At 36.3% G+C, this 26,072-nt stretch overlaps 2 protein-coding genes across 2 annotated transcripts in view; both read left to right on the forward strand.

Annotated features, from left to right (window-relative positions):
- The window catches only part of col24a1 (collagen type XXIV alpha 1 chain), an 86,391-nt gene extending 77,157 nt beyond the window's left edge, over window positions 1–9,234 (forward strand). The window contains exons 48-60 of the mRNA XM_023340042.1: window positions 500–607; window positions 734–841; window positions 2,342–2,395; window positions 2,500–2,562; window positions 2,987–3,040; window positions 3,158–3,193; window positions 3,904–3,939; window positions 4,212–4,238; window positions 4,704–4,769; window positions 5,619–5,790; window positions 6,763–6,872; window positions 7,022–7,252; window positions 7,905–9,234. Coding sequence (XP_023195810.1) covers window positions 500–607; window positions 734–841; window positions 2,342–2,395; window positions 2,500–2,562; window positions 2,987–3,040; window positions 3,158–3,193; window positions 3,904–3,939; window positions 4,212–4,238; window positions 4,704–4,769; window positions 5,619–5,790; window positions 6,763–6,872; window positions 7,022–7,252; window positions 7,905–8,051 — 1,212 coding nt within the window. The 3' untranslated portion in view covers window positions 8,052–9,234. The remainder of the gene's footprint in view (window positions 1–499; window positions 608–733; window positions 842–2,341; window positions 2,396–2,499; window positions 2,563–2,986; window positions 3,041–3,157; window positions 3,194–3,903; window positions 3,940–4,211; window positions 4,239–4,703; window positions 4,770–5,618; window positions 5,791–6,762; window positions 6,873–7,021; window positions 7,253–7,904) is intronic.
- Window positions 9,235–10,807: 1,573 nt separating this feature from the next.
- Window positions 10,808–26,072, forward strand: part of znhit6 (zinc finger HIT-type containing 6) — a 29,947-nt gene continuing 14,682 nt past the window's right edge. Inside the window, exons 1-5 of the mRNA XM_023340149.1 lie at window positions 10,808–10,983; window positions 11,292–11,357; window positions 13,042–13,148; window positions 13,736–13,821; window positions 14,684–14,787. Coding sequence (XP_023195917.1) covers window positions 10,901–10,983; window positions 11,292–11,357; window positions 13,042–13,148; window positions 13,736–13,821; window positions 14,684–14,787 — 446 coding nt within the window. The 5' untranslated portion in view covers window positions 10,808–10,900. The remainder of the gene's footprint in view (window positions 10,984–11,291; window positions 11,358–13,041; window positions 13,149–13,735; window positions 13,822–14,683; window positions 14,788–26,072) is intronic.

Below are 26,072 nucleotides of genomic sequence, written 5' to 3' on the forward strand. Positions count from 1 at the left end.
TTTTGATCACATATTTAACATTCATTTGCTATTTTATTAGTCTCTTAAAATTAAGTGGCAAATTTCTGATAACTGGTTATATTGTTGCAGCTGATCACAACAATGATCTTCTTTAATGTTTGTTCTTATTGTCATACATCATGCAAAGAGAAAATTCTGCCTAACCAATAGTTTCTCCCAAATACAATTTTCCCCACATTTAAGTATTATCACTCTGTGTTATTTAAAGATAAGTCTGCCTACATTTATTTATAAGTCATACCAAATTGCTGTTGATTCCAAAATACTAAAGCTTTTGCCTCAAGACAGGTTGTGTGGAAAAATATCTTCTACTGAAAGTTGGTGATAATCCTAAATCATGGGAAGAAAGAGCAAAGCCAATGTTACTGATTTTGAAATGTTTTTCCAAACATGATTCTTACCTTATATTCAGATGTTCTTCTTCAAGTTGCCAGAAGCAACTAGCATTTTCTTGCTTACACTTCTTGTTCACCTGCAGGGTCAACGAGGCTTGTTGGGCCCAGAGGGCCCTGCTGGGCGTCCAGGTTCCAGGGGAGAAATTGGACTTCCTGGAGCACCTGGAGAGAGCGGACCACCTGGTCAGAAGGTGAGAAGAACTAGGACGGGAGGAAAAAATAGAAAAAAGCTAAATTATCTGAAGTTGGTGTTTTACATTAAATTAAATATTTTTTTAAATAAATTTGTAAACAAATGACACTTTATAATAATTTAGGGAGAACTCGGCCTGCTTGGAGACAGGGGAACTCCTGGATCCAAAGGCGTAGAGGGGTCGACAGGTGACCAAGGCAAGAAAGGTGATCCAGGACCTAAAGGACAACCAGTGAGTGGAAACTCCACATAGATACGACCCAAAACTGTATACAGAACCCCAAATGTTTCTTTCAAGGGTGCTGTGCAGTTTAGAAACTTTAACATGAAAATCTACCTTTTGGCTGATTTTTACCTTCATCCGATTTGCATATTTTATCACCTTTTTTCCTGATGTGTATTTAAATTTCTCTAATTGTTATTCAAATATCAAGAATGTACATTCCCTTAAGATGCAAAAGATAATTGCAAATTAAGAACTTAAGTGATTAGGTAAATGGGGCTTACACTTTAATTTAAGATACAACAAAATAAAATTAATGTCACAAGAATTCTATGAAAGACTAAAAGAAAAAATAGAAAATGTCTAAATAATAGATACACTCTAGGACACAAACAAATGATTGATAAGAATTGCAATATACTGAAAGATGAAAGCATGACTGGGGGGCTGGAACCAAATGGGACAGAAAAGAGAAGCAGGCTCAATCATATTAAATATGAAAAGGAATCTTTACACAATGTAGGTGGAAAAATGATTACAAAATAAAGTTCTTTGGGCTACGTGACAGAAAGACGCACAACACAAACTAAAACCAAGCAGAATCTCCCAAAATAAAGGACACATGAAAACTGATCAGAATAAAAACATAACAGCATAATCCACCAACCGTACCACATTAATCTGGATAACTGATACCATCCTTGGAATGTTCTCGTTGAGCAGGATTATAAACCGGCTTCTTTCCTAAACTTCTCTCCAAATATAACTTCAGGCTGTATGTAACTGATATGTATTTAGTCAAAATATCTGTGCCTGATGCTTTTCCAGCCTGGATAGAGCACCAAATTATTGCGGTGAGAACTGAAATGGAAACATTCCATCTGAAAAGTTATGTAAGAGCAGCATGCTGCAGTGTCCTGAAAAAAAGGTGCTCCACTTATGTAACTCCCTCAAAAAAAAAAGAGAGAATGAGAGAAAGGAAACAGTACTCAGTCCCCCCATCTCCCCTCTTTCTACTCGTTATCTCCACTGACATTTCTAAAACAGAGGGGGGATTTTTACCCCTGGGTCAGATTCCTTTACACTTCTCAGTGAATGCAGTTTCCCAGCCAAAGACGCTGGTTTGAAAACGGAGCTCTCCAAAGGATGTGAAAGACTGGCTGTACAAACATGCCACTAGAAACACCTGGGAAGCAGACACAGACAGAAAAAGATGCAGACGTTCCCCCTGTGTGCGGGGGTGTGCGTGTTGTGTGTGTGTGCGTGGGGGATTTGGGTGTGTGTGTGTGTGTGTTTCTTGAAAGTTATGTGGAGGGTTGTTGGGGCTACTGTAGATCCAGACACAAAAGCAATATCTGTTCAAGTTCTTCCAAAATAGACACAAAGGGGATTTTTTGTGGGATATTGAATGCATTGCTTCAAAAGCATGACATAAAATCATAAACACTATGCATGTTCTTATTTTTTTCATATGTCTTTTTGGGGTCACTGATATTTTTGTGTCTGCAGGGAGAGACTGGAGATTTGGGAATGGTTGGGTTACAAGGCTTTTCTGGGCCAAAAGTAAGAAACATTTCAGTTGTGCAATTATAATGAAGCATAATAAAATATATATATTAGAAAGAAACATATTGATGACATTATTATTTATTTTTGCCTGGAAACAGGGCCCAAATGGTGACTTGGGACTGAGAGGCATCCCAGGCCCTAAAGGGCCTGTAGGTTCTTTGGTGAGTTATAAACTGTGAATGTTGATTTTCTCTCATTTGACACATAATATCAAAGTTTAATAGTAAAAGGTTGTCTTCAGTGCATTTTTAAAAGATCAGTGTCATTTCCACTTTGGTGCTCTAGTTAAAATTATGTTTTTACATTTAATTTTAGTTTTAATATGAGACCTAGTATAACCGAATATCTACTCTTATATTACTTGCATGAGTATTATCAATCAATCACATTTTATTTGTATAGCACCTCTTAGCAACAAGGCATTTCAAAGTGCTTGTATTACAAACAAAAAGATAATTTTTGGGACATGAATGGGTACACAAAATACATGCAAATATTTTTTTTCATTAAGGCTAATGATAAAAATATTGCTTTGTAATTGCATTGGCAATTTGTGTTGATGTACAAATTTATTTCACCTTTCAGGGATTTGCTGGACCTGTGGGCCCTGAAGGAATGATTGGTCCACTAGGAAAACCTGTACGTTTAAACTTGTCTAGAGTCATTGCTACACATTTTATTTGCCTTTCATAAAATCAGCTAAGTGCAACGTGTTTGAAGTTAAAGTGAAAGGTTATTTTTTTTAACCTGCTTTAGGGCCCGAAAGGTTTAAAAGGAAGCAATGGTGAAGTGGTGAGTATCTTAAGTTTGTGAAGTTTGTGCTGTTCAAAATATATTGTTGTTTTGTGAGATGAAGGCGTAGATGGCAAAAAAGTATTCAGTTGTAAAGAGACATAGAAGAAAGCTTTAGCAATCTAACTACTATACATGACTTGTCAGAAATATAGCTCTTACTTCAAAAATCATGGAGCAAGCCTAAGAGTCTCTTGTTTTTCACAAAGCATTTGGCTTCTCATTTTAGTCCTCTGGAAATTTTACATGTGCATGAAGAACAGTGACACTGACACTAAAACATTTTCTGGTTTACGAATAGTTCATTTGTTGTTCCTAAACATCCTGACCAATTTCCACTCATTGGAAGTGAATGTTCGGGCCAAGTGAATCAACTTGGACACTGTTTGTTACAACAGTAAAATGGTTCTAAACACCAGGTCCTAAACTGGTTTAGGAAAAACAAATCAAGTGGATATTAACCCTCCTGCAGTCTTAAGAGATGGAATCATTTGGACCCCACAAATATTTTACGTTGTGTGTGGTCTCACTGACCCCTCGTGGGCTTTTACAAGGTTTTTTTATGTGTGTTGTTTCGGGAACTGACGGTCTTGTTTTGAAATTAGGTATTGTTTATGAAAACATAATGAAAGAATAAAATTAATGTAACATTGATAATAATCATGAGTGTACAGTATGTAAATTCTTTATACTTTATGGTACACTTTCAGGGGCCTCAAGGACCACATGGAAGTCCAGGACCACAAGTAAGTCTTTACTTCAATATGACATGTCCATCAAACAAATACTGTACAGAATATGTTGCATTTAAATGATCTTAAAAGCTGGACTGACATGCATTAAAAATGTTTAATACTAAAAATCCTATTTTTAAGTATTTTGTGTTTTGAGATAAAGCTGTTAAATCTATATCTTCTGGTATTGCCACTTCACAGAGAATATCTTAGAAACTGATCTGATTGGGACCATTTTTTTTTGCCAGTAACTCGTGTAATCTTAATCTTTTTTTCCTCTTTAGGGACCACCGGGCCCCCCTGGACCCACAGTAAGTGTTTTGTGGCAGGAATGTTTACACAGAGGGTAGTTTGATAGTATAAAATTCTAAATGCTGAAAAAAATTTGTAACATTTTTGGAGAGGCAACAACTTTATAATGTTCCCATGTCCTGTTAAAATGTGTTCCTTTTCTTCTAGAGTTTTTTCAAAACCGACTAACCAACAAATCATGAATTTCAGAAAATTTTGTCTTGTAGCTCTTGGCAAAGTGAATCATTTATCAACTCCTATTATCTTTACTTCCAGTTTTACCTCCACTTTATCAGATTGCTCACTGTTTATTTAATCAAAGACTATCTGTAGTGTTTATAAAAGATTGTTATTGTTAATTCTGCTCAAATTAATAACGTGAGACTTTGTAGATACAAGCCTTCTACTGTTTTTCTGTAGAATTACAGTAGATAGTGACTGTTATGGTTTGAATGTGTCTCATCATGTTGGTTCTGAATCTACAGAGATACATTTATGATGACTCAGCTCTCCACAGGCAGTCTGACACCAACGCTGCCATCAGGACAGAGGTACTGTTCTCACTATATCATAATATCATTGAAGGATAATTTGTTTTAATCATTATATTCAAAAATTGAAGCTTATAAAATTGAAGATATCTTATTTTCAGAGGGATATATTTTAGTTTTTGTGATCATGGTGTATAGCCCATGAAAACCTAAAATTCGGTTTCTCATGAAGTTAGAGAACTGGTGATAGGACAAATTTAAAAGATTGCTTAATATTGTAGAGCATATGCACATTTTTGGAGATTTTGTTTGAATTACTTTATCAGTGTAGCATTGCATGGAAGCAATCAAGCTGGGGCTCTACTGAAGAAAACTTTATGTTATTATTCTTTTTCTTGTTTGCAGTGTTGGGTCTCATGTTTAGATTGTCTGTTGGGTTTTGGTCTTGCAACTCTCTTATTCATGCCATCGTCATTAAAGCAAGTACTGGTCATTTTTGTTCCAGAAGACAGGTGCTAAGTGATGCTAGTCTCCTCCAGGTTGGAGTATTTTATGGAACTGACGTTTGGGATCCTGAGCAAGATCCTTCAAAAGCTTCAACATATTCAAAACAACACTGGCAGGATTCTAAAGAGGGTGTGGGAACAGATAAAGGATTACATACTGTATATCTGCTGGACACTTCACTGGTTCCCATCCACTTCCAACAAACATTCTTTCTGTGCAATGAATCTGTATGATAGCATGTAATTTTCCTTTATGAAAATTCCCTTTCAGATGAAACTCTAGTTTAATGAAGCTCACCTACTACAAATAAATAAGGATGCTATTTTAAAGGATAATTCTAATAGAGGTTTTATATCCTCATTACTCTGTAGTTTGACTCCTTTGTTTGCCTTGCTTAACCAGATCTTTCAGAACATTGAAATGAACCTGCCAGACCAGAACATAGAGATACTGAAGACCCTGCGTTACCTGAGCGGCGTGATTGAGAGCATCAAAAAACCTCTTGGCACAAAGGAAAATCCGGCTCGTGTCTGTAAAGACCTCCTGGACTGTCAGCACTTACAACTCAAAGACGGTAAGTTTTCTGAGTCACATGTTGGACAGATTAGCCAAATTATACGACACACCACAATAAGATGGACTGCTATCTAAACAAATGTGTTTTTAGTCTTGATTGAAACAAGCTCAGTTTTTTAGCATTTTGGCAGTTTTCTGGAAGTTTGTTCCAGATTAGTGGTGAATAAAAACTGAATGCTGCTTCTCCATGTTTAGATCTGATTCTGGGGCAGCAGAGTATTCTTGGACTAGAAGTCCTGACTGGTCTGGGTTAACAACAGGCCTTTAGGATAAATTATTTTAAAATATATTCTCTGAGCTACAGGGAGCAAGTGAGAGGACTTTAGAACTGAGGTGATGTTTTCTATCTTCCACGTTTTAGTGAGAATGTGAGCAGCCGTATTCCGGATCAGCTGCAGCTGTCTAATTGATTTTTTTAGGCAGACCAGTGAAGACACCGTAAAGTAATCAGTTCAACTAAAGATAAATATGTGGATGAGTTTCTCAAGATCTTTGTGGGACATTATTCCTTTAATCCTGGAATTTTATTTCAGCTAATAGAAGGCTGACTTTGTAACTATCTTTATGTGTCTGAAGGCCCAGATGTAAGTCCATCACTACACCCAGATTTCAGGTTTGATCAGTAGTTCTAGCTTTAGCTGGGGCCTTGTCTGCAGTGATGTGGGTGCTACTCTGATTTTTTGTCATGAAAAAAGAACCTTGATAAATTTGTCTAGGTTCCAATCTTTACCTCTGGTCATGATAAATTGATCACAATGGAGAGGCCAAAATCTCAGATACAAGTGACTGCAATTAGGTAGGGTGGCTGTATTTAGCCTTAAAGATTGGGTGAGGAACCCAAAGTCCTTCCTTCTTGACATGTTTCCAGGATCCATAATCTTGGATATTCAGACGACACAAAATTTGATGAATGTGAGTGTTGCATCTCTGTGTCATTGAACATTTTCTCCATTTTATTTGGGACTTTTAGATTGGTTCTGGATTGATCCAAACCTTGGCTGCACTTCTGATGCCTTCAAGGTCTTCTGCAACTTTACTGGAGGTGGACAGACTTGTTTACAACCAGTGGCCTCCAATAAGGTATCAGTGAAGAAGTAAAATACTAAACATGTCAATGCTTTGAGCATTAGAAATTAAACTAAATAAATTTTGATAGCCTGAAAGAGATCTCTTACTATTATCTTTGTGCTTGTGATACTACAGTCATACTTTCTACTCCTTTCTTATAGCTGGAGTTTGACATTGGGAAAGTCCAAATGAAGTTTCTCCATTTATTGAGTTCTGAAGCAAGCCAAAGGATCACATTTCACTGTCTGGGTGATCCAGCCGACAAAACTAAAGAGAAATTCAGCTCCTCAGGATCCATGCAAAGAGAAGACTCCAAACCCTGGTTTATTGGTTGGAATAAACATACATCTAACACACTACTTGAACCACATCTGATTCAGGATGAATGCAAGGTAATGGCATGGGTGGAAACCACATTTTGAATACCAGGATTAGACACACATGGTGTAGTTAGCTGAACTCAGTCAGTGGATCTTTTCTCTAAAGGAGAATCATTCAAATGTTTTCTGTAAATCGAATACTAATGGAAAACATTTTAGTGTGACGTATTTGTGGTTGTACGGTGTCGCACTTGGTGGCACCAAGAAGGTTTTGGGTTCTAATCATGAAACCCAAACCCAACAACCACAGCAGTTAGACTTGTCCTTGGTTCTGAAAAAATAAGAAAGCACGACATCATAAACTCATTAATAAAAATTTTTAAACAACCAAATCTGTAGAGTTTAAAGCAAAACAACACTGAAATCGTTAAGCAGAAACCAAGAGAAATGACTAACAATCCTACTACAAAAAAGTATCTTAATTAAAGGTTTGATCAAAAGTTGGATTTTTCCATGAAAGACTATACCTCTGTCATAAAGTATTGTTATTATTATTTTTATTTCAGATGGTTGTTTTTTGCACATTTGAACCAGGGATGCTAATATGTCTGGAGGCTGCTTTAAATGAGCTGGGGAAATGGAAAACATTTGGATTGTTGAAGTGCTATAAATCATCTGAACCATAAAAAAACTAAATATATTAATCACAGTTTTTTTGTTTCAGATTCAAGATGGCAGCTGGCACCAGTCTCATTTTGTCTTCCACACTCAGGACAGTCGTCAGCTACCTATCATAGACATCCAGGAATTTTCTTCTTCACTGCCTAACCATCGAAAACACTTAGAAATTGGTCCTGTCTGCTTCCTCTGACCCCTACATTGTCCTCTAACTAGCTCTCATAAATCACTCACGTCTACAGATGCTCGAACACACTTTCCTTTCAAAGAGATGCTGCCTCAGCTAGATCAAAGGATGGGTTCAAGGGAGTTGGTTGATTTTATTGAACAGCATTATTGAGACTTTGGGAGAGTAACAATTTCCAGGTGCTGAGAACTCAAACTTCATGGAGCATTTGTGCCAGCAAGGAAAAGGAGATCTGTGCTTTCAGATAAATGTATAAAAATGGTTTGCTTGACATTTTTATAGTGCTTAGACTAACTGCATATGGGCTCATATGTTAATCCCTAAACACAGGGAAGGGCCTCCAAATGCAACAACCTCTCCATATTCCGAACCTTACACAAAGAGTACACCCAGACCATCCTATGCAGGGGTCAAACCAGAAGGAACGGGCCAGGCTTCTGCACTGGGCACTGTCTAACAAAAGTGTATGGAAGTGCAATAGTGTGGATACTATGTAACTGCTTTAAAATGTAAAGTCCCATCTAAGGCAGTATTTTTGATAGCCTTTTTTTTGTCTTTGGTCTTGCCCAGTTGGACTCTGACATCTTGACCAATGGTGCTCTACCTCTACCTGGTTATTTGCTTTCTAGACTAGTTGCTATTGTCAAACAGTCCTTATAAATGATGTGTTGTATGTACCGGTTACATCAAGATTTTTTGTGTTATACGAGTACTTATGTTGATTTGGTCATTCCTAATTTATGAACCAATTTTTGATAGACGCAGTTTTGTAGCTTTTTCTCTTTTTGGTAGGTCCATGAACGTACCGTTGGTGCTGCAACAACAGACAACAAGTCATCAAAAGTTACTGTGTATATATTGACGGCATATTTTTATTTTTTATTTATAATCTTTTTTTTTAATTCACATTGCTGTAGCACAGTAAGTTATACTCTCAGATAAACTGTTTGGCCAATCACAACTCTGTTATTTATGTCTAAAAGGTACATTTGAGAGTTCATTCCTGTGACTGTTCATCAAATACTTTGTCACATTCAGAGGTTGTTTGCTGACTGGCAGCTATTTTTGGCCAGAGTCAAACAGTCAAAATAGTCTTAACTTATATTATGTTATTAAAAGCGTTCTGTGAAGTTTTTGGAGTATAACAATGGATGGAAATGTGTAAATAAATAAATAAATAAATGGTACATTTTATTCACAGATGGTTTGCTGCTTTTTTTCCTTTTTTTTTTTGGACAAACTAAAAATATTTGCATGATGATAACTGCCAGTATAAATACCACAGGTTTTAAAGGCATTTCCCAAGTCTGGCAAAATATGGAAAAAATGTGTATCCGTTTTATTGTTTTATTTTCAGTATTCTGAACATCTAAAACTACAGTTTTCAACCAGTATGCAGTAGAAGCTTTTCATTTTAAACAATGCATGCACATGGAAAAGTTACATTCGCCCATCAATCTGTCCAAAATCCTTTTATCCACTCATCAATCTATGCACAAATTTGTCCATCCTTAATTAACATCTGAATTTTGAAATATCAAAAATTCATAGTGAACATTTTTATATATATGAAGTGCATAAAAAGGTCTGGATATTGCCTTTAAGATCTTATGCCTTGTGATGAAAAGCAAAAGAAACACATGATAAATTCTTTTAGAATTTTTGACATTTAGTGCGACCTAGAACCTGGTACAACTGGAAACAAAAAGGAATGTGGGTAGTAATAGATACCACAATTAATTACACCTCACTAAATTGTTACATTAGTGACAATTTAAGTCTTATAACTTGAGATGTGGCTATGTTTAAAACTTGTTTCTCGCCATTCAAATTTTATCACTACACCCCTGCTGTCACTTAAGGTTCCTCTGATTAATGTAACATAATGTTCAGCTGTTTTATTTGGACAGTTTCTTAGTCATCTCTAACAGGAAAATATGTGGTTCATCAAAAGGATCTTATTGTTAAAAGGAATCAGTCAGGGGAGGACTGAAAATAATTTCCAAGATCATGGAAATCAAGATCTGTAACGTCATTAAGAACTGGACGTTTCTCCAAATTGGATGAAAAGATGAGACAAAAATTGCTCCTCAAGCTGCCAAGCGACCTACAGCAATTAAAGAAACTGCAGGATTTAGGTAGTAAAACAGAAGCCTCTGATAGAAGACAGAAACATAAGTTCTTGTCCAAATAGTATTGTCCAAATATGTTTGGCCTTTGAAATTCAGGATTTTGAGCTTTTTACAAAGTGGAGTAGATAAATATTGCCATAACAAGATGTACTAACCTGTTAGAGTCCACCTGAATAAGACTAAAGATTTTAATAAAATCAAAAGGTTCCTCAACAAAGTATTACCTTAAGTGTGTGCACACTAATTCAATCAAGTTGTAGTACTGATTTTGTTTATGAGTATTATTCTTATTATTTTAACTTATAAGAACAGGTAGTGGCTCCATTTTGAGACATTTTATTTTCATAAATAGTGATCATCAAAATTCCAGTCATTGGTTGCAAACAAATTATACAGGTAAATCAAGTCTCTCAAAGTCTTATTTCACTACAGTTGAGTTAAAAAGTTGAGTTTTTAGTCCATTTAGTCCCATTACCAATTGAATACTGTTCAAAATGCGGGACATCTTTGCTGTCTTCAACTTGCTGTCTTCAACTTGAGATAGTTGCAAATTCTCCTTGCAGACACAAGGGGGCATCAATGAGCGGAATTTTCAACCGGAACTTGTTTCCACGTGCTGAATCGAACGGAAGTAGGTTTGTTTTGATGCCGCCAGCAACCTGAACAACGTGTAGTTGCGTTTTTCCTGCTGTGTGCTCAATAATTTTGCAGAAAGTACAAAAAATGTCCAACGTGGAGGGTCACATCGATAACTACTGCCCAGAGGAGGAGCAGAAAAGGACCAAACGGAAGATGTCTCTCTCAGAGTAAGTAGACATATGAGTCGTCGCTGCTTGAATCGTCAACGTGTGAATTCTAGAGCCTGTTTTTATATTTGTTGTACGGGGTTTAAAGTCGTTCCAAAAGGTTGACACGCTGTCATATACTTATGTGTTTTCACACAGCAGACTATCGTTTCTCTTACAGATTTGAGTTTAGTTTTTTTTTTTTAATTTATGTTCGTTATCACTCCTTTTTTTTTTTTTTTTTTACCCCTTATTAGATTGTTTGTTTTTGTTTTTTTCCCCCTCCAAAATAAGCCTATATCTTTTCCAATTTGTTTGCTCTGGTCTAGTTGTGGAGTTTGTGGATCAGAGGAAGCGAAGTATAAATGTCCTGCCTGCCTCACACACACCTGCAGGTGAGTGGTTCTTCTTTGTCTTTAGATAAGGTTGTCTTTCTGTCAACCGCTTGTTTTCTCATCAAATGTAGACTAAATAGTATTGAAAATACTTTTTTTGCTTTTTGATAGTTGATGTTTTCAATTCCTCTATTGTTTTGTCTCTTTAATGCGTCTATGTTAGCTTACCGAGTATGTTAAGGTTAACATAGCTTAGTTGTTAAGTTAACCTAGCTTAGTATATGTACAGGAGATGTACAGCAACATTTCTTGAGGACACATCATAATGTGTACAGACTCTGATGCATGAATTTATCTTTTTTCCATTCTATAGGGCTTTTTATTTGTTTTGCCATATTTTCCCCCAGTGCTGTTTTTATAATATTGTGTACATGTGTTTCATTTCAGTGGCATAGAAAGAAAAAATAAAGAGAAGGTTTGATTACTTTAACAAGAAGGATATTTGAAACTGAAAGTACAACTGACAACATAACCTACATTCTGATAAATGGGGCTGAAAATGGAAAGAAAATAATAATAAAAAGATGACACAGTTCTTTGTGAATTCTATGTTATTCGCAAAATATGTTCTCTATTCAGAACAGGATTACATTAGCTAATCCCACAAAGTTTTGACTGCACAAAATTCTCAGAAATCCATTGCATTTCCTCATGTTTAGTTCCATGTTTTGTTTTTTTTTTCTCAATACACCAGCACATAAGGCATACAGTAGTAAGAAGCACTGCAACAGCAATTCAAAAATTATATTAAACATATAAAAAATAAGTAAAAAAAAAATTCAGCTCAAAGTTTATGTGGGAACAGATATGTGTACTTACAGTTGTTTTTATATGGGTCCCATTTTATATTGCAAAAAGCAAGTTCTAGATTCTGTATTTTTGGTGTGTAGCAGCAGTTAAATCACGTTTATTGCTTCCTTTAGAGTTCGGATGTCACATTTAGCTGGAATGACAGATGTAGTTTAATTTCATCAGTGGAAAAGAAGGAAAATCTTGCTATGTTTACCATGAAAGAGTCACTGTAGACTTTTCTAACACCAGCCTATAAAAATCCTGCACCTTTTCATACAAAAATCTAAAATTTATGATCAACTCCTGGCGGTGTTTTTGTTTTTACTGTCTGAACTTTACTTTGATTCACTTCCAGTAACAACCTGCCAATAGAAATGATTCATACTCTGTTCCTAGAGTTCTAGGGATCCTGAAGTATTTATAACCCAACCCTCAAATACAAAATGTCACAGCAGAGGTCATACCTGGAATATTTATTTGGCTAAACAGTCCTACCAAAAGTCCTTCCCATTCTCATGGATGCCTGTTGGTTTTGGTTGCTGTTCGGCTTTCTTTATTGCGCCGTTTACTAAAGACACAGTCTCTGTTTGACATGAACCAGATACTTGACTGTGTGTGGAAGTCTGAACATTGTGTGCGCTAGGATTAACTCCCACTGTCACAGATTTAGTCTTATCAGATTCAACCAAAGTACTCGTATACTAATTCATTCCAATTTTGTTAATGAAATGCCAAGTAGTAATCCATCTAAGGAAACCACGACACATGCTACAGTTGTCACAGAAGTAATTCCATTGTCAGAGTTTTAAAATGATATTGTTTGATTTTCATTCTCTTTGTGATTTTTGCTTAGAATAACAAAATTTTCATGTTCTGTATATTTATTTTCCAGTTTGCTGTGTGTGAAGAAACACAAGGATGACTCCGGGTGCAGTGGTGTTAGGAATAAAACAGCTTTCGTGACTTTGTCACATTTTGACGAAATGACACTTCTCAGCGGTGAGAATCTGCTCTGCAAAATATTTCATAAAGAAGACTTTAAGAGAAATATTTACTTAGACAACTTTTCAAAAGTATTTGTATGGTTTGACTAGCAAAAAGTACCAAATAATTGTAACTTGTGTGGGTTCAGTTTTACCCATGTGTTACTGTTCTCTTACTCACAATTGTGTTTGCATGTGTGTGTTTGGGGTGGATGCGTGTGTTTGGGGGAGTGTTTTTCCAACACATTTATTTTATTGTTTTTAAATGTCTTTTTTCTCTGTTCGGCCTTCTGTTAGTCTCTGTTCCTGGCAGACTTCTCCACATGCTGATGCTGCTACCTCTGTTTTTATTGGGGCTTTGTTTTCTTGTGGAAAATGACTTTTACTTTTACACTTCATTAGCACCAGTTTGCAAATCCAATGAAACATATACTTCTCTGTTATTAGCTTTTGATTTTTTTTCTCTACATTACAGAACTCAGAAAAACAAAATATAGAACAACTTTTTTTCCAACCATAATAATAACTGGCTCTTTTAGTACTTGGATTGTATTACATATCTACCCTTATATATTTATTGTTTTCCCTTTGGCTGTGATGTAGACTACAGGTTTCTAGAAGATACTGGCAGATTTGCTGATGGCGCCACCAGAGATGAATTCATCCAGGCTCCACGTACAACTTTGAAAGTAAGTCTGTGATTATGCATTCATTTACCACCCTTAACTCTTGCTTTTTTTATTGGAACGCTATCAAAGAAGTAGTGTAGGATGTTTGAAAGTTAGGGTTACAAATTTTCCTGAAATGTCTCTGTTTTATTTCACAGAACTTGAGACAAATAAATGCTGAACTTAAATGAACAGTAAATACAGCGTTTTGGGTTGTGGCTGCAGCTGAACAGTAAAATAAAGCAGTGTAGCTCACAACAACTCTGTTTTCGATTGCAGTTAAACCCTCAGAAGCATGAAAATACATGATTAATAAGGATGTATCTATTTTCTGTATTTCACGTTTTATTCAGATTTATTACATCAATGTAACGTTCAATATTTAATGCACTATCTATGATTGCACAAACAGTAAATATTGCTATGAGCTGTAGTAGGGGGGCACCGATTTATTGGGCAGCCGATTTCCTTAATTTTGGGAGATCGGTGATTGGCCGATTTTTACATGTGAAGCTGATCTTATCCACTGATGTTATCAACGTCGGCAAAGGTCTAAAAATCAACCACTGTGCTTTCCTTTTCTCCTGTGATAGAGATTTGACTGGCAAATCGGCTGACAAGGTCATTTCTGTACATTTACAGTTAACAATAGTCACCCCATTGTTGCCAATTCAGCAACTTTCTTGATATATTGAGCAATATTTCAGACAAAAAACTGGTATCTGCCAAAATCGGAATTGTTAAGTTAGGCTTTTTAAAAGATCGGTAATTGGCGATCGGCCAGAAAACTGCAATTGGTGCACCCCTAAGCTGTGATAAAACCCATGTTAATTGCACTATTTTCCTTATATTGTAACTGGATATTTTATTTCCTGTTGAACAGGCAAAGAAGTTGGCCTCCCATGCTAGAAAGATGAACATCACCCTGAGGTTTCTCCCTGTCACCTTCACAAAGAGCAAAGAAAACTCCACCTTCTTTGTTACAAAGTAAGAAAAACGATCACTAAAAGAACATCAAGCCCATTGTTACACATGAGAAATCTTCATCACATAGATAAGATGCATTTAGCCAGTAAATCAGAGGCAAGCTATTATTTCAGAGTCTACTTTTCTATCCTGTGTACTAATTTCTTCTCTCCAGTTCTTAAATATTCATCTTCTCTTTTTTAAATGAATTGATCTTGTTTTCCAAATCCTGTTGAAACATCAACATAGTGAAGTTTCTCCAGACTATCGCACGTCAATGTTATGGTATAGAAGAAGAACCAGTTGCTGGTCCTATTGAAAATATAACAGTGGTCATTTTCTTGCAGTCTTATCTAAATATTAGTATAGACTCAGTCACCCTGATGACATAAAGTCCTGATCCATGTGTTGTTTTGCCACATGATGGCACTCTTGTTAAGTCGTTGGTGCCGACTGTACTTTGTTTAGCACTCTTTTGTGAGCTGCTTTTTCCATGTCTGAAATTATACACCAGCTGGGGTAATTAAGCAATGATTGATGTTATTAGTTGATATTAGTTCATTCTTGTAGGCATGCTTGGCCTGTAAAACGCATTTATTTGCTTTAAAATACTAGATTCAATTTACTTTCTGTTAACTGTCATTTTAGTGAGCACTGTAAAGGACAGATGTGAGCTTTAATAACCAGCCTTACCCCGTGTGATGTTGTGAAGACTATGAGATCAAAGACAACAGTATATTTCTGTCAATATGTTTAAATTAAAATGCTTAGAGTTGAGCCATTTCTTCCCCCAATTTTTTTATTTCAGAAGTTTGAAGTTGTGCTAAAGGTTATCAATGTCACTGGTAAATGTAGGATTTGTCCTTCATACTGATCAGTCATTTTAGATCAGGCATTTGCAGATACTAATCCTATGCAAAATTGCAGTGAATATAATTAGTGTTTTATATATATACTTAAAACCAGTAGCTTTACAAGGTAGTAAAATCACAAATTGCATTAAATGAGTATAACATGGTCTCTTTCCAACAGAGCTGCTTCAACAGGGTCTTTCAAGGCTTCTCTCTTATCCATATTTCTTCATAGCAGCTGATATGTCACCCCATCCACAGTTACTGCAGGGCAGTATTAATATGCTGCTTCCCATACAGAGTTAACCAGCTAATAAAAGCTACTATGACAGTGTACCACCTCGGACACTGTAAGCTTTATAATTTGTTTCTTAAGGTATTAATGACTCAACATATACAGACTTGAATAAACTGACATCTTTTTGTCACCGTGTTCCTTCAGACCTGTTAGCTTTACTGCTCAGTTAAAGCTAGCATGTGTGCTTTGTATTTTAATTTGACTCGGCTTCAACGTGGTTCCAGAGATTCTTGTGAAGAATAAGCTTACAGAAAAAGCTTTTTTTTGCTTCATAAAATTAGCTGTTTGTGTTGACCTCCTACCCTGATGAGCACAGCAAGCATTGCAGGTCATTTGTCATAGGCCTGAGTTGCAGCATCCAATTTATTTATTTTTTTGTTATTGTATATTCTATTATAAAAAATGCTTGGGCTGCAAAAGAAACCCCAGGTTTATTAAATAGACCAAATGTTTGAAGGTGTGCATATTACAAAAGGTCTGAATTCTTAAACTACAGCAGCATAATCACTTTGAGTGCAGCTGTTATGAATTGTTAGGTAAACACATCAAGTGTCAGCAGCTTGAGTTGAGCAAGTAGTGTATTTTAAAATATTTTGTGAATAGTTGTTAAAATTGTATTTTAAAAAATGTTGTGACTGTTTTCTGTTTTTTGCAAAGCTTTGAATTGCAGATTGAAGCTGCACGATATTAGGAAAACATGCAGTATGTGGAAGTATTTTTGAAAGTTGCTATGGCAATGTGATTTAAGATGAACAAATGAGTGTGAATGTTTTTCTACTTAAGGGTCTACAAATATAAACCCCAATTAGGTTTGTGTATGTTAGGCAGGATGAGATGGGTGCCAAGACCCGTGAAGGGGACCAGTACATTATTTAAGAGAACAGTTGTAAACTGGTGCAGCATCGGATGAGCAGATTGTTTTTCTTGGTATTGACTCAAGGAACACTCTTGTTAATTGCAATAATTTTGAAGACATGGTGTTTTAGTTAAAACCAAAAGTTTGGTAAATACATTAGAACAAAACAGCTCTTCACTTTTATTGTTTTTCTCCTGTTATTGTCTATATTTTTAGGTGAATGTTCTTTTCAATCCATAAACTTGTATAATGGTATTTTTGTAACGTCTTCAAAGCTTGAGTAGAATTGCTGGGTAATTTTAAGCATGTTTCATGGAAAGATTCACTTATGTCAAGTTGTAATTCAGTCATTGAGTCTCATTGTTGAGTTCACATTCACAGATTTCTTCATTTCTAACTTCCTAATTTTTTTATCAGCGATCCACTTTCTTTCTCACCAGCAGACTTCTACCACTCTTCTTACTGGTTTATTTAAGGCTGGGCCTTTTTATTGTTATTCTCAATTGGGAAAATGGAATAAGAGTAGTTATAGAACTTCATCTTAAAGTTTTATATGTCTGGAATGTCAAGAATAATCAGAAGTGCCTGTGAAAAAAGTATGTTTCGTCTTTCCAGGAGATTTTACCCTGCTGCTTTACCTTTTACCATCTTTCTTACTTCAGAATACTGATTCGCTCTTGACTTTTGAAACTTTACTTCAGGGTCTAGTAACAGATTCCAGCTCCATCTGCTCCATATTTTTTCCTAATTCAGTAGATTGATGAATGTGGCAGAAAGTAATTGTGGGATCCCCTTGAAGTTTTGGTTTTTCATAAAAGTTTGCCACCAGGAAAATGCTTGAAGGTGCCATAATCACACAAGCAGAAACAAAATAAGCATAATTACTTTTATTGAACTGGAATCTGAGGAGGCTTTGGTACCCAGCTGTTTGTTTAGTCTGCTTAATCTCACAATGTCTGACAGAAGTTCTTTTCAACAAAGGTGTTTCATTCACAGGCCAGCAAATGAACATCCAGTCTGGGATGGAAAGGTAGACAATTATTAGCCTGGGATCATGTGAGAATGTGCTTCAGAATGTACCAAGTACATAATATAAGAAGCAGATGTGGGAGCTGTGTGACTGCAGCTGGTTAGCGACATACTCATGCTACATACTGCTGCTGCCAGAAGAGGATCATTACTGACAAACAGCTGACTGGAGGGCTTTCATGCCTGGCGATTGTGTGTGTATGTGAGTTTGTGTCCTTGATTAAATGTTATATGATGACAATGCAGCTGCTATTGCTTTTAGTTTTTGCCAGCATCTAACTTTAAGAAGATTGTACAAACCACACCAAGATTTACAAAAAGTCACAGACTGGCTCCCAGTTCAGCCTTTTGGAGGGTAAGTATATAATCGCTGGCATTTGGCAGAACATTGGGAGTAGTTGTGTTAGGGTGGAATTATGTTTTCTTTTTTTCTGCCTCAGCCTGGCATGGCTGGACATTTTCCTCGTAGACAGCCTGAGTGGACTCGACAACACATTCCAGCAGCAGTAACTGTGGGTAATAACTGAGCATATTTCTATAATAACTTGAGATAATTAGCAATATGAGCTGGTGAGGTTTTTGTGGCTGGCATATTATTTTACTATATATTGGAAATCAGGCCCAATTAACCAGCCTTTGAGGGTCAGAGGAGAATTAATTTGTTTCCAGTTATTGACAGGTGTTGAAGAACACCACACTGTAAAACTTAGTATTTTGTTGATAGAAGTGGAGGAAAATAGAGCTTTACTCCATTTGAAGATTAACTTTTTTCTTCAAAGTATTGAAGTGTCATCACAATATTTTTCCTTTTTCCCCTACAGCTCCATTAAGAAGAAATGATAGCTATTTCTATTTCAGCTGAAAATTTGTGACAGAAAAGCTCCTATCTACTATCTGTTAAATAGTTTATTCATTTAGTATAAGTACCAAAGCCTGAAACAGCCTGTTTTCTGTGAACTGTCAATAAATATTTAAATCAAAACCAGTACCAACATCATACCATGTGGGAGGAGGTTGTCAGTGTTAAGCTTTAATGATGCTTGACGCGTCTATCATTACATCATGTCGGCAACCACACCCCTTCGTGTGGACCAAATTTTCCACACCTCCGAAATTTTGTGACTATGCTGACAGTTGCGTTCGGAAAAACATGGTGGACAAGCAGAGGTTTTTAAAGATAGACATCTTAATGGTTCAGCCCATAAAGACAAAAATTCCACCAGCACACTCAAGAGTGTCGCCATGTTTCAAATACAACTGTGTTTTCTTTTGTTTGTTTTAACTTTTATACATGATACAGTTCACATAGGCACCCAAGACTGCCCTCTAGAGTCTGACTGAATAAAGGCTACATTGAGAATGAGCCACACAGAGTGTAAATTCTGCAAAAGTTTTGTTGGCCTGATTAAAAGTCCAGTCACAAATGTATTTTTTGTTACATCCTTAGTACATGCAATACATGGTAAAATGCTAAATACAGAGTTAAGTGCAACAAAGGCTTGTATGTTTATGTAGGATCAGAATCACCAGATCAAGATGAAAACAAGTTAGCTGTACTTTAGTCTGTAAAGATCTAAATGACAAAGCAAATGTAAGAATCACATTATCCTGATCCTGCACACATTCAAGAATCATTTGAGAATCCAGTGCATCCTCTCTAAACCTTATGCCATGCCTAATATGTGGTTGCTAGTGTAATTTGTCAAACTTTCACCAAAGCTCAAGTCAATTTAAATCACATTGCATCATTAAATGGACATTTGTTGCTCAAGACACTTGCTGGCATTGACATCATGGCATGACTCCCTTATTTGCAATGGAAATACCATTATATAAGCCAAAAAAAAACCCACAAAAAAAAAAAACATGCAAGTACAAAGACTTCACTAGTGTGCCTTACATGTTTTAAATTTCCAGCAAGGTAGTGTGTATGATGGTAAATATGGCTGTTTGGCAATACTGTCAAGCATAGTGAAAATATCACAGATTTGCAATTATCCCTTGCAATGGGCAAGCTGTGAAGGCTCACATGCATATTGTAACAGCCAAACTATAATTTTGGCACCTCCATTAGACCAATTAATGCAGTTTTAGAAAAGCCTTTAGTTTAGTTTTGACATTCATCACAGATTTTTTTTTTACTTTCATGGCATCTGAATGATTCAATGTGATGGATGACTGTGCAAATTGATTAAAGCGTAGAAAATCATATTTCTCCCCCAGATTGGTGCGCTATCAATAGCGCATCAATCAACGTGAGCTCACCCTCATGTGTGTTACGACCTCTGCTTTCCAAACACTCAGTTGAACTTTAAACAGTGTTCTTAAGCTCCAGCAGACAATATTTTGACTCTTGTTGGCTGATGCAGGGCAGAGTCTCTTTTAGCTGCTGTTGGAGGCAAATCTTGCATCAGACTTACAAGTAGTAGTTTCGTCAAACCTAGCCATTATAATTGGCTTATTGACTACAGTCTGAATGATGCTCAAACTGAGTTAATCAGGAATTTTCCTATGCGCTCTGTTTAGCAGAAAGTTGAATTAAAAATCTTCCAAACTTGAGCATCAGAAATACTTTCTCTTCAGATATCTTTTCTGAACATTTACTTTGACAATTTCATTAGAATTATTGTAAAATTGATACAAATGTTATGTAAAAATAAATTTCCTCTGTTTTCATATTTTTTGTCGGCAAAAAATATGCCGACTTGAGTTCTTTTACTTGAGTTCAGTTCAACTTAGTATTTCTCTGTAGTGTCAATTTACAACAGATATCTCAAACGCATCCCAATTCAGCTCAAACCAGCTTTAAACATGTTTATTAGAGTTGGTGTTCACAATGTTAATGGGTCTGATAGCTCAGTTGATGTTGCACAGAATCTATGTGCCACCATTACTTTCTGTGCAAAAGAAAAAATGAAAAGGTTACAAATAGTTATGGCAGCAATAACTTTGTCAGTGGTACAATCCAGGAAGGGGAGACAGCGAAACACAATGGCACTGGACTAGGCATACTTTCTTTTTAAGAGAAACATGGACAAAGCACAAAGTTAAAGGAAATATGAATTGCAATGAATTCATAAAGTGACATTAATATCTTCAGGAAGCCCAAAGCTATAGCAGTGTAGCCAAAGAAATGGCTTAGGATAACCTACGCCACTCTGTCAGCTTTATTTAAAAATTAAAGTTTTAAACCACATTCTATAAGTCGGCAGAGTGTCTGCTTCATTAAAAAAAACATTTTGGTAATTTCCCACAACAGATACCTAAATATTCTTCTTCTCAATATCTATATCCTTACATTTTGTACCAATTGGTATTTTTATACCTTTTCTGGAACAGAAGACTCACCAAGGAGTAACTTATCTACACTACACCAATGGATAAGCCTTTGGTCCACATATTGCTTTAATTTCTCCTTTTGCCTTTTGCTTTTTTTTTTCAGCAAAAGTCCTCAAATCCCACCATGTTTTTCTAGTAGCACCCAGTTCCACCAACATCCTGGCATGTGCTTTAGAGAAGAGGAAAGCACAGACTTGCGCATTTAGTTCCATTCTTATTGGATCTGTCCCATCTTTAATCCAGCCAGATGGATTTCAGCTCTTGATTGCCAGATTACCAGTCAGGCATTCTGTTAAAGTGATGATGGCACAAGTGACTCCAATTACTTATTTAATCAACATTGTGTGCTCTTGTTAATGAACTCATTCATCTTCGTCTGAGTCTGCTTTATTTCTTAGATGGTTTCTGGCACCAACTGTAGTTGGCTCACTAAACTTTAACAGAATTTGTTCTTAGTTCAACATACCTAAAAGAACAAAGTTTAAAAATCGTGTCAATGTAATAAAAAACATAATCTCTGACTCTTTTTCTTGTGCAGGTGTTTGCTAATAAGTGTCTTTTAATTAGATGTGTTAGAACAGGGTAACAACTAAAACAAACATAAAACTGGCCCTGAGGACAGAAATTTCCTGTCCAGGGCCTCTGGATAATCTCCACTTGACGACAAGACCAAAAGCTATCGTCATTGGATTCTAACAACATGTATCTTCTCTGTAACACTGGATAAAACTTGTGAGGTCATGGCTAAATACAACTGATTATCCTCCAAAGTTTTTAAAGTGGTGGTTCATTCTCTCTCTGTGACCAATATGCTTTTATGGTATAGCAAGTAATAACTAAAAAAAACCTCAAAAGATTCACAGGCTTATGTATGAACTTTAAAGTAAATTTTTCAGTTTGACCTTTTTCACATCCATCCATTGTCTTCTGCACATCAAAGATCAGGTTGATGGGTCAACAGACTACAGGGGCAACCCCAGACATCCCTCTGTCCCCAAGAAACACTTTGGGATTCTTGGGGATCCCAAAGTGTTTTTCGTCTTCATGTGGGTCTCCTTCCATGAGTCATGCCCAAGTGGCACCCTGACCAGATGCTTGAACCACGTCAACTGACATCTTTCTATGCAGAGAAGAAGTAGATCTACTTTGACCCTTAGGTTGTGGAGCCCCCTCAAAGTGGGGTCACACTGTGCACTTTGTAGCGTTTTTCATTATGCAAGAATCATGAAAAAATCCCTGTTCGGAGGCTGTATTGGTGGTCTGTAATCAGTCAGTTTGACAGAAGCACTGACCAGTAATTTAGTTTGGGCCTGATTAAGGATGACCTATTACAAGTGTCAAGCAGTGTCATCAATTTTCTGGGAAAGTTGAACTCCTCCTATGACTAGCATTTTGTTTTTGTCCCCTTTCGCTAATGAGCACTCCCAGAGCTGTTTCCTTTTCTTTTCCCCTCGCTCATTTCAGGATCCAGCTCTAATTAGATCATTAACACCTGCAGGTAGATTTGAATTTGTTGTTGGACTGATATCTTAGTTGTAGCTTTCCGACAGGACTGATTGTGTTGATTACTATGCTATTTCTAGAAAAAATATTTCTAATATAACTAACTAAGGTCTGGGATTCATAAAGAAATAAACTGTCAGCTGTCTATTCTTGTCACAAGAATAGATTACTTAATAATCTTAGCATTAGTCTGAGCACATCTGCACTAACACCCACCTGCTGCCAATGTTGAACAAGAAGTGGTTTGGTTGCAAACTGATTTGTTGCAAACTGATTGAACTTGGGGAGGATGTTCCCAGCTTTTGCTGGACACTCCAGAATACACTAAAACCTTCTTTAATGTTGCTGAACTTCTCACCTTCTACTGCATGTAGGTGCAGGAAGCTGTCCTTTCATGTGCAAACATCTTAGCAACTGTGTCCTTGCTTGAGCAATGCAATGATTGAATCCTTTTGCTAACAAGATAATGATATTACCAGGTTTGAAGCAAACATTTTTTAAATTAAAGTGATAGGATTTTATTGTTGTCTTCTGCTACTTCATTTTTATGGCTAACAATCTATTAAAACAAAGTTTTAGAAAATAGGCTTCCTGTTGTGGATTTAATGCATATTTAATCACTGTTCTCATTAATCAAACATTAGCTGTCAGGGAAACCAGAGCAACAAAGCTGGGAAAATACAGTGTTTGCATTGCTGCCAAAACGTTTGACCATTTTTGTATAAAATTACCTTTCATAACATGTTATATCAGTCAGGATGGTTTATGATTTGACCTCTGGGTATAAACTAAAGTTTACTATTCATTGCTTTTTGTTTCCAAAATGATCTATTCTATCATAAACACATTTTACAATGCACACATTTAATTCTAGGTTTTTAATGGCCAGCTAGTTTTAGAGATTGGTGATTAAAAACTGCTTTTTACAGTTCAGAAGTCAGTTAGGAGCAGATCTCAAAGTCATGTCAGAGTCTTGCACAAACATCTAGCATAAAACAGTCGGAGGGCGGAGCTGAGTAGGAGCCAGAGTCAACGGGAGCTCAGGAGATTGAGTGAGGGAAAACAAAAGGGGAAAAACCCAGAGGAGGAAACAAGCCAAAAACATAAAAGAAACATGGATGAGAATATGACTTTTATCATTTATCTGTTTGTTTGTTTTACATATGGTTTTATTTAATTAGTTATTTATGGAAATATTGGTGACTGTGGTATGCAGATCTCATGAAGCCTAGTGATTGTTTTTGAAAATAACTTTTCAGAAACAATCAAGTTTATTTGTATAGCACATTTCAGCAGCAAGGCAGCTCAAAGTGCTTTGCATCATGAAAACATTAAAACACTCTATACACATACAGTCAACAATTGTGAAAACCAGAAAAAGCCATTGCATTTTGTCAGGTTCCATTGTTAAAATCAGCAATACACATCAAATATGTTTATCATTCTATCAAGTGTTATCAACGTCAGACTATTGCATCTAAATTGGAAAATTACAGAGCCAGAAGAGACGGACTATAATTCCCTTGTGTCTCTTTGGAAAGTTAGAAATCTGTTTTTTATATATATAGATTAAAAATATTGGGGATGTGCTGTGGTGGCGCAGTGGTTAAGCACAACCCACATAAGGAGGCCTTAGTCCTCGACGCGGCTGTCGCAGGTTCGATTCCCGGCCTGGTGACCTTTGCCTCATGTCTTCCCCCTTCTCTCATTACCCACTTTCCTGTCAATTAACTATCAAAAAAATAAAGGCCACTAGAGCCAATAAAAACCTTAAAAAAAAGATAAAAATAAAAAAAATATTGTGCTTAAGGGCCTTGTTAAGTAGTTGTGTGGGGTTCAAATTTGGCCCATTGGCCTTGAATTTGATACATGGTTTATATAATGTTGTGGATTATTTTTGTACCACACCAATAACCTTGTATAATGATGTTGTTTTATCTTTTGGTAAAGGAAGCAATGACCAGATGTTAAGAATGTTCACATTTGCAGCCAGTTTGTTGCAACTTACAGTATATAGTTTTACAAATTGTCTTTCTAATTCATTTGGGTCTTTTACAGTTGCATTGTATCAGACAGGATATGCATTACTTTTGGGAAAAAAGGTTTTGAAAGAACATATCACTGCCTCAATGGATTACATCACAACAACCTGGGATTTTAAAAAGGGTGTTGGGGAGTTGGAGAAGGCTGTAGCTCAGTCAGAGCTTTAACAAAGATTTAAAAAGATCAAGTCTACTTCTTGAACACGTGTATTGCATTAATGCTATTTGTTTACATTCTTCAAAACTTTTTTTTGGTCTTGTAACAATCCGTATTCATTCAGAAAGACTTAGTTTCTGTTTGAAGAATAATCCCTCTAAAGCAAAAATGTTGTTAAATCCCGGCAGTGTTAGGTAGCAGACAGCTTATTGATAAGAATTGTAGCCCTTTCATCATAATCTCTGCATAGTTCAAAAGCCTTTTTTTCTGACAGGCATTTTTCCAGTGTGCATTATTGACCTGTTACACATTTATACCCTAATAGTGTATTCCCTGACTATCATTTAGAGTTCATATTCTGTGGATGAACTCTGCAGTGTGACCTCTGGAATGCAAACCTGTGTTTTTGAGGCTTCTGTTTTCAGTTTTTATGCTGCTTCCTTTCCTTCTATTTTTTTTCCCACCAATGAGTGATGGTGCTTACCCCAGGAATGCATTGTGGCCTTACCTGAAGTGATTGGAAGCTTCTTTGGGCAAGTCCCTTTTCCAAGGAAAGACATAGTTTCCATTTGAGGTAATGACAGAATAATGGTTTCATCACACCTGCTGCTCCACCCCCTGTATGTATTTGCATGTACAAACATTTGCATCTGGAGACGTGCACTTAAGGGTGAAATTCTGCTGAAACAAAGCAAACATATTTATTCCAGTTCCTAAGAAGTGGATGTTGTTCCATATCTCCTGGAACAGGAAAGGCAGTCCCTTCACCCTAACCTTGTTTACACTCCTAACATGCCGACTGCTACTCTTCTTGCAAACATCTCCCTTTCATTACAACAAAATACTGATAAACACCTTTCGTTGAGTATTTTAAACACACAATCTTTCTCCCTGCCTGTCCAGAAGCCCACTCTGAAGGAACGCTGTGTTCTAAATCCATAAATAAATATCAAAGCTATTTAAGTGTAAGAGCTCATGAAATATTACTGTTATTTTTTTCCAATATTTTTCTATTTAAAGTTTTTTTTTCCATTTTTTTTTCATTAGAAGGTATCTGTTCTCCTACACTGTTGCTCTCTGCTTACACTGTATAAGAAATTGCATAAAGATAAAGAGTAGAGCTGGTTTTCCTAGACTGATAACTTTTTACTAATTGACTTTTTAGACATCCCTTGACCTAATTGAGTGGAATTGGATTTTAACTCTGTGGTACTAGTCTCTGTGGTCTGCT

This window comes from Xiphophorus maculatus, chromosome 9 (assembly GCF_002775205.1).
Source record: "Xiphophorus maculatus strain JP 163 A chromosome 9, X_maculatus-5.0-male, whole genome shotgun sequence".
NCBI classification, from domain to species: domain Eukaryota; kingdom Metazoa; phylum Chordata; class Actinopteri; order Cyprinodontiformes; family Poeciliidae; genus Xiphophorus; species Xiphophorus maculatus.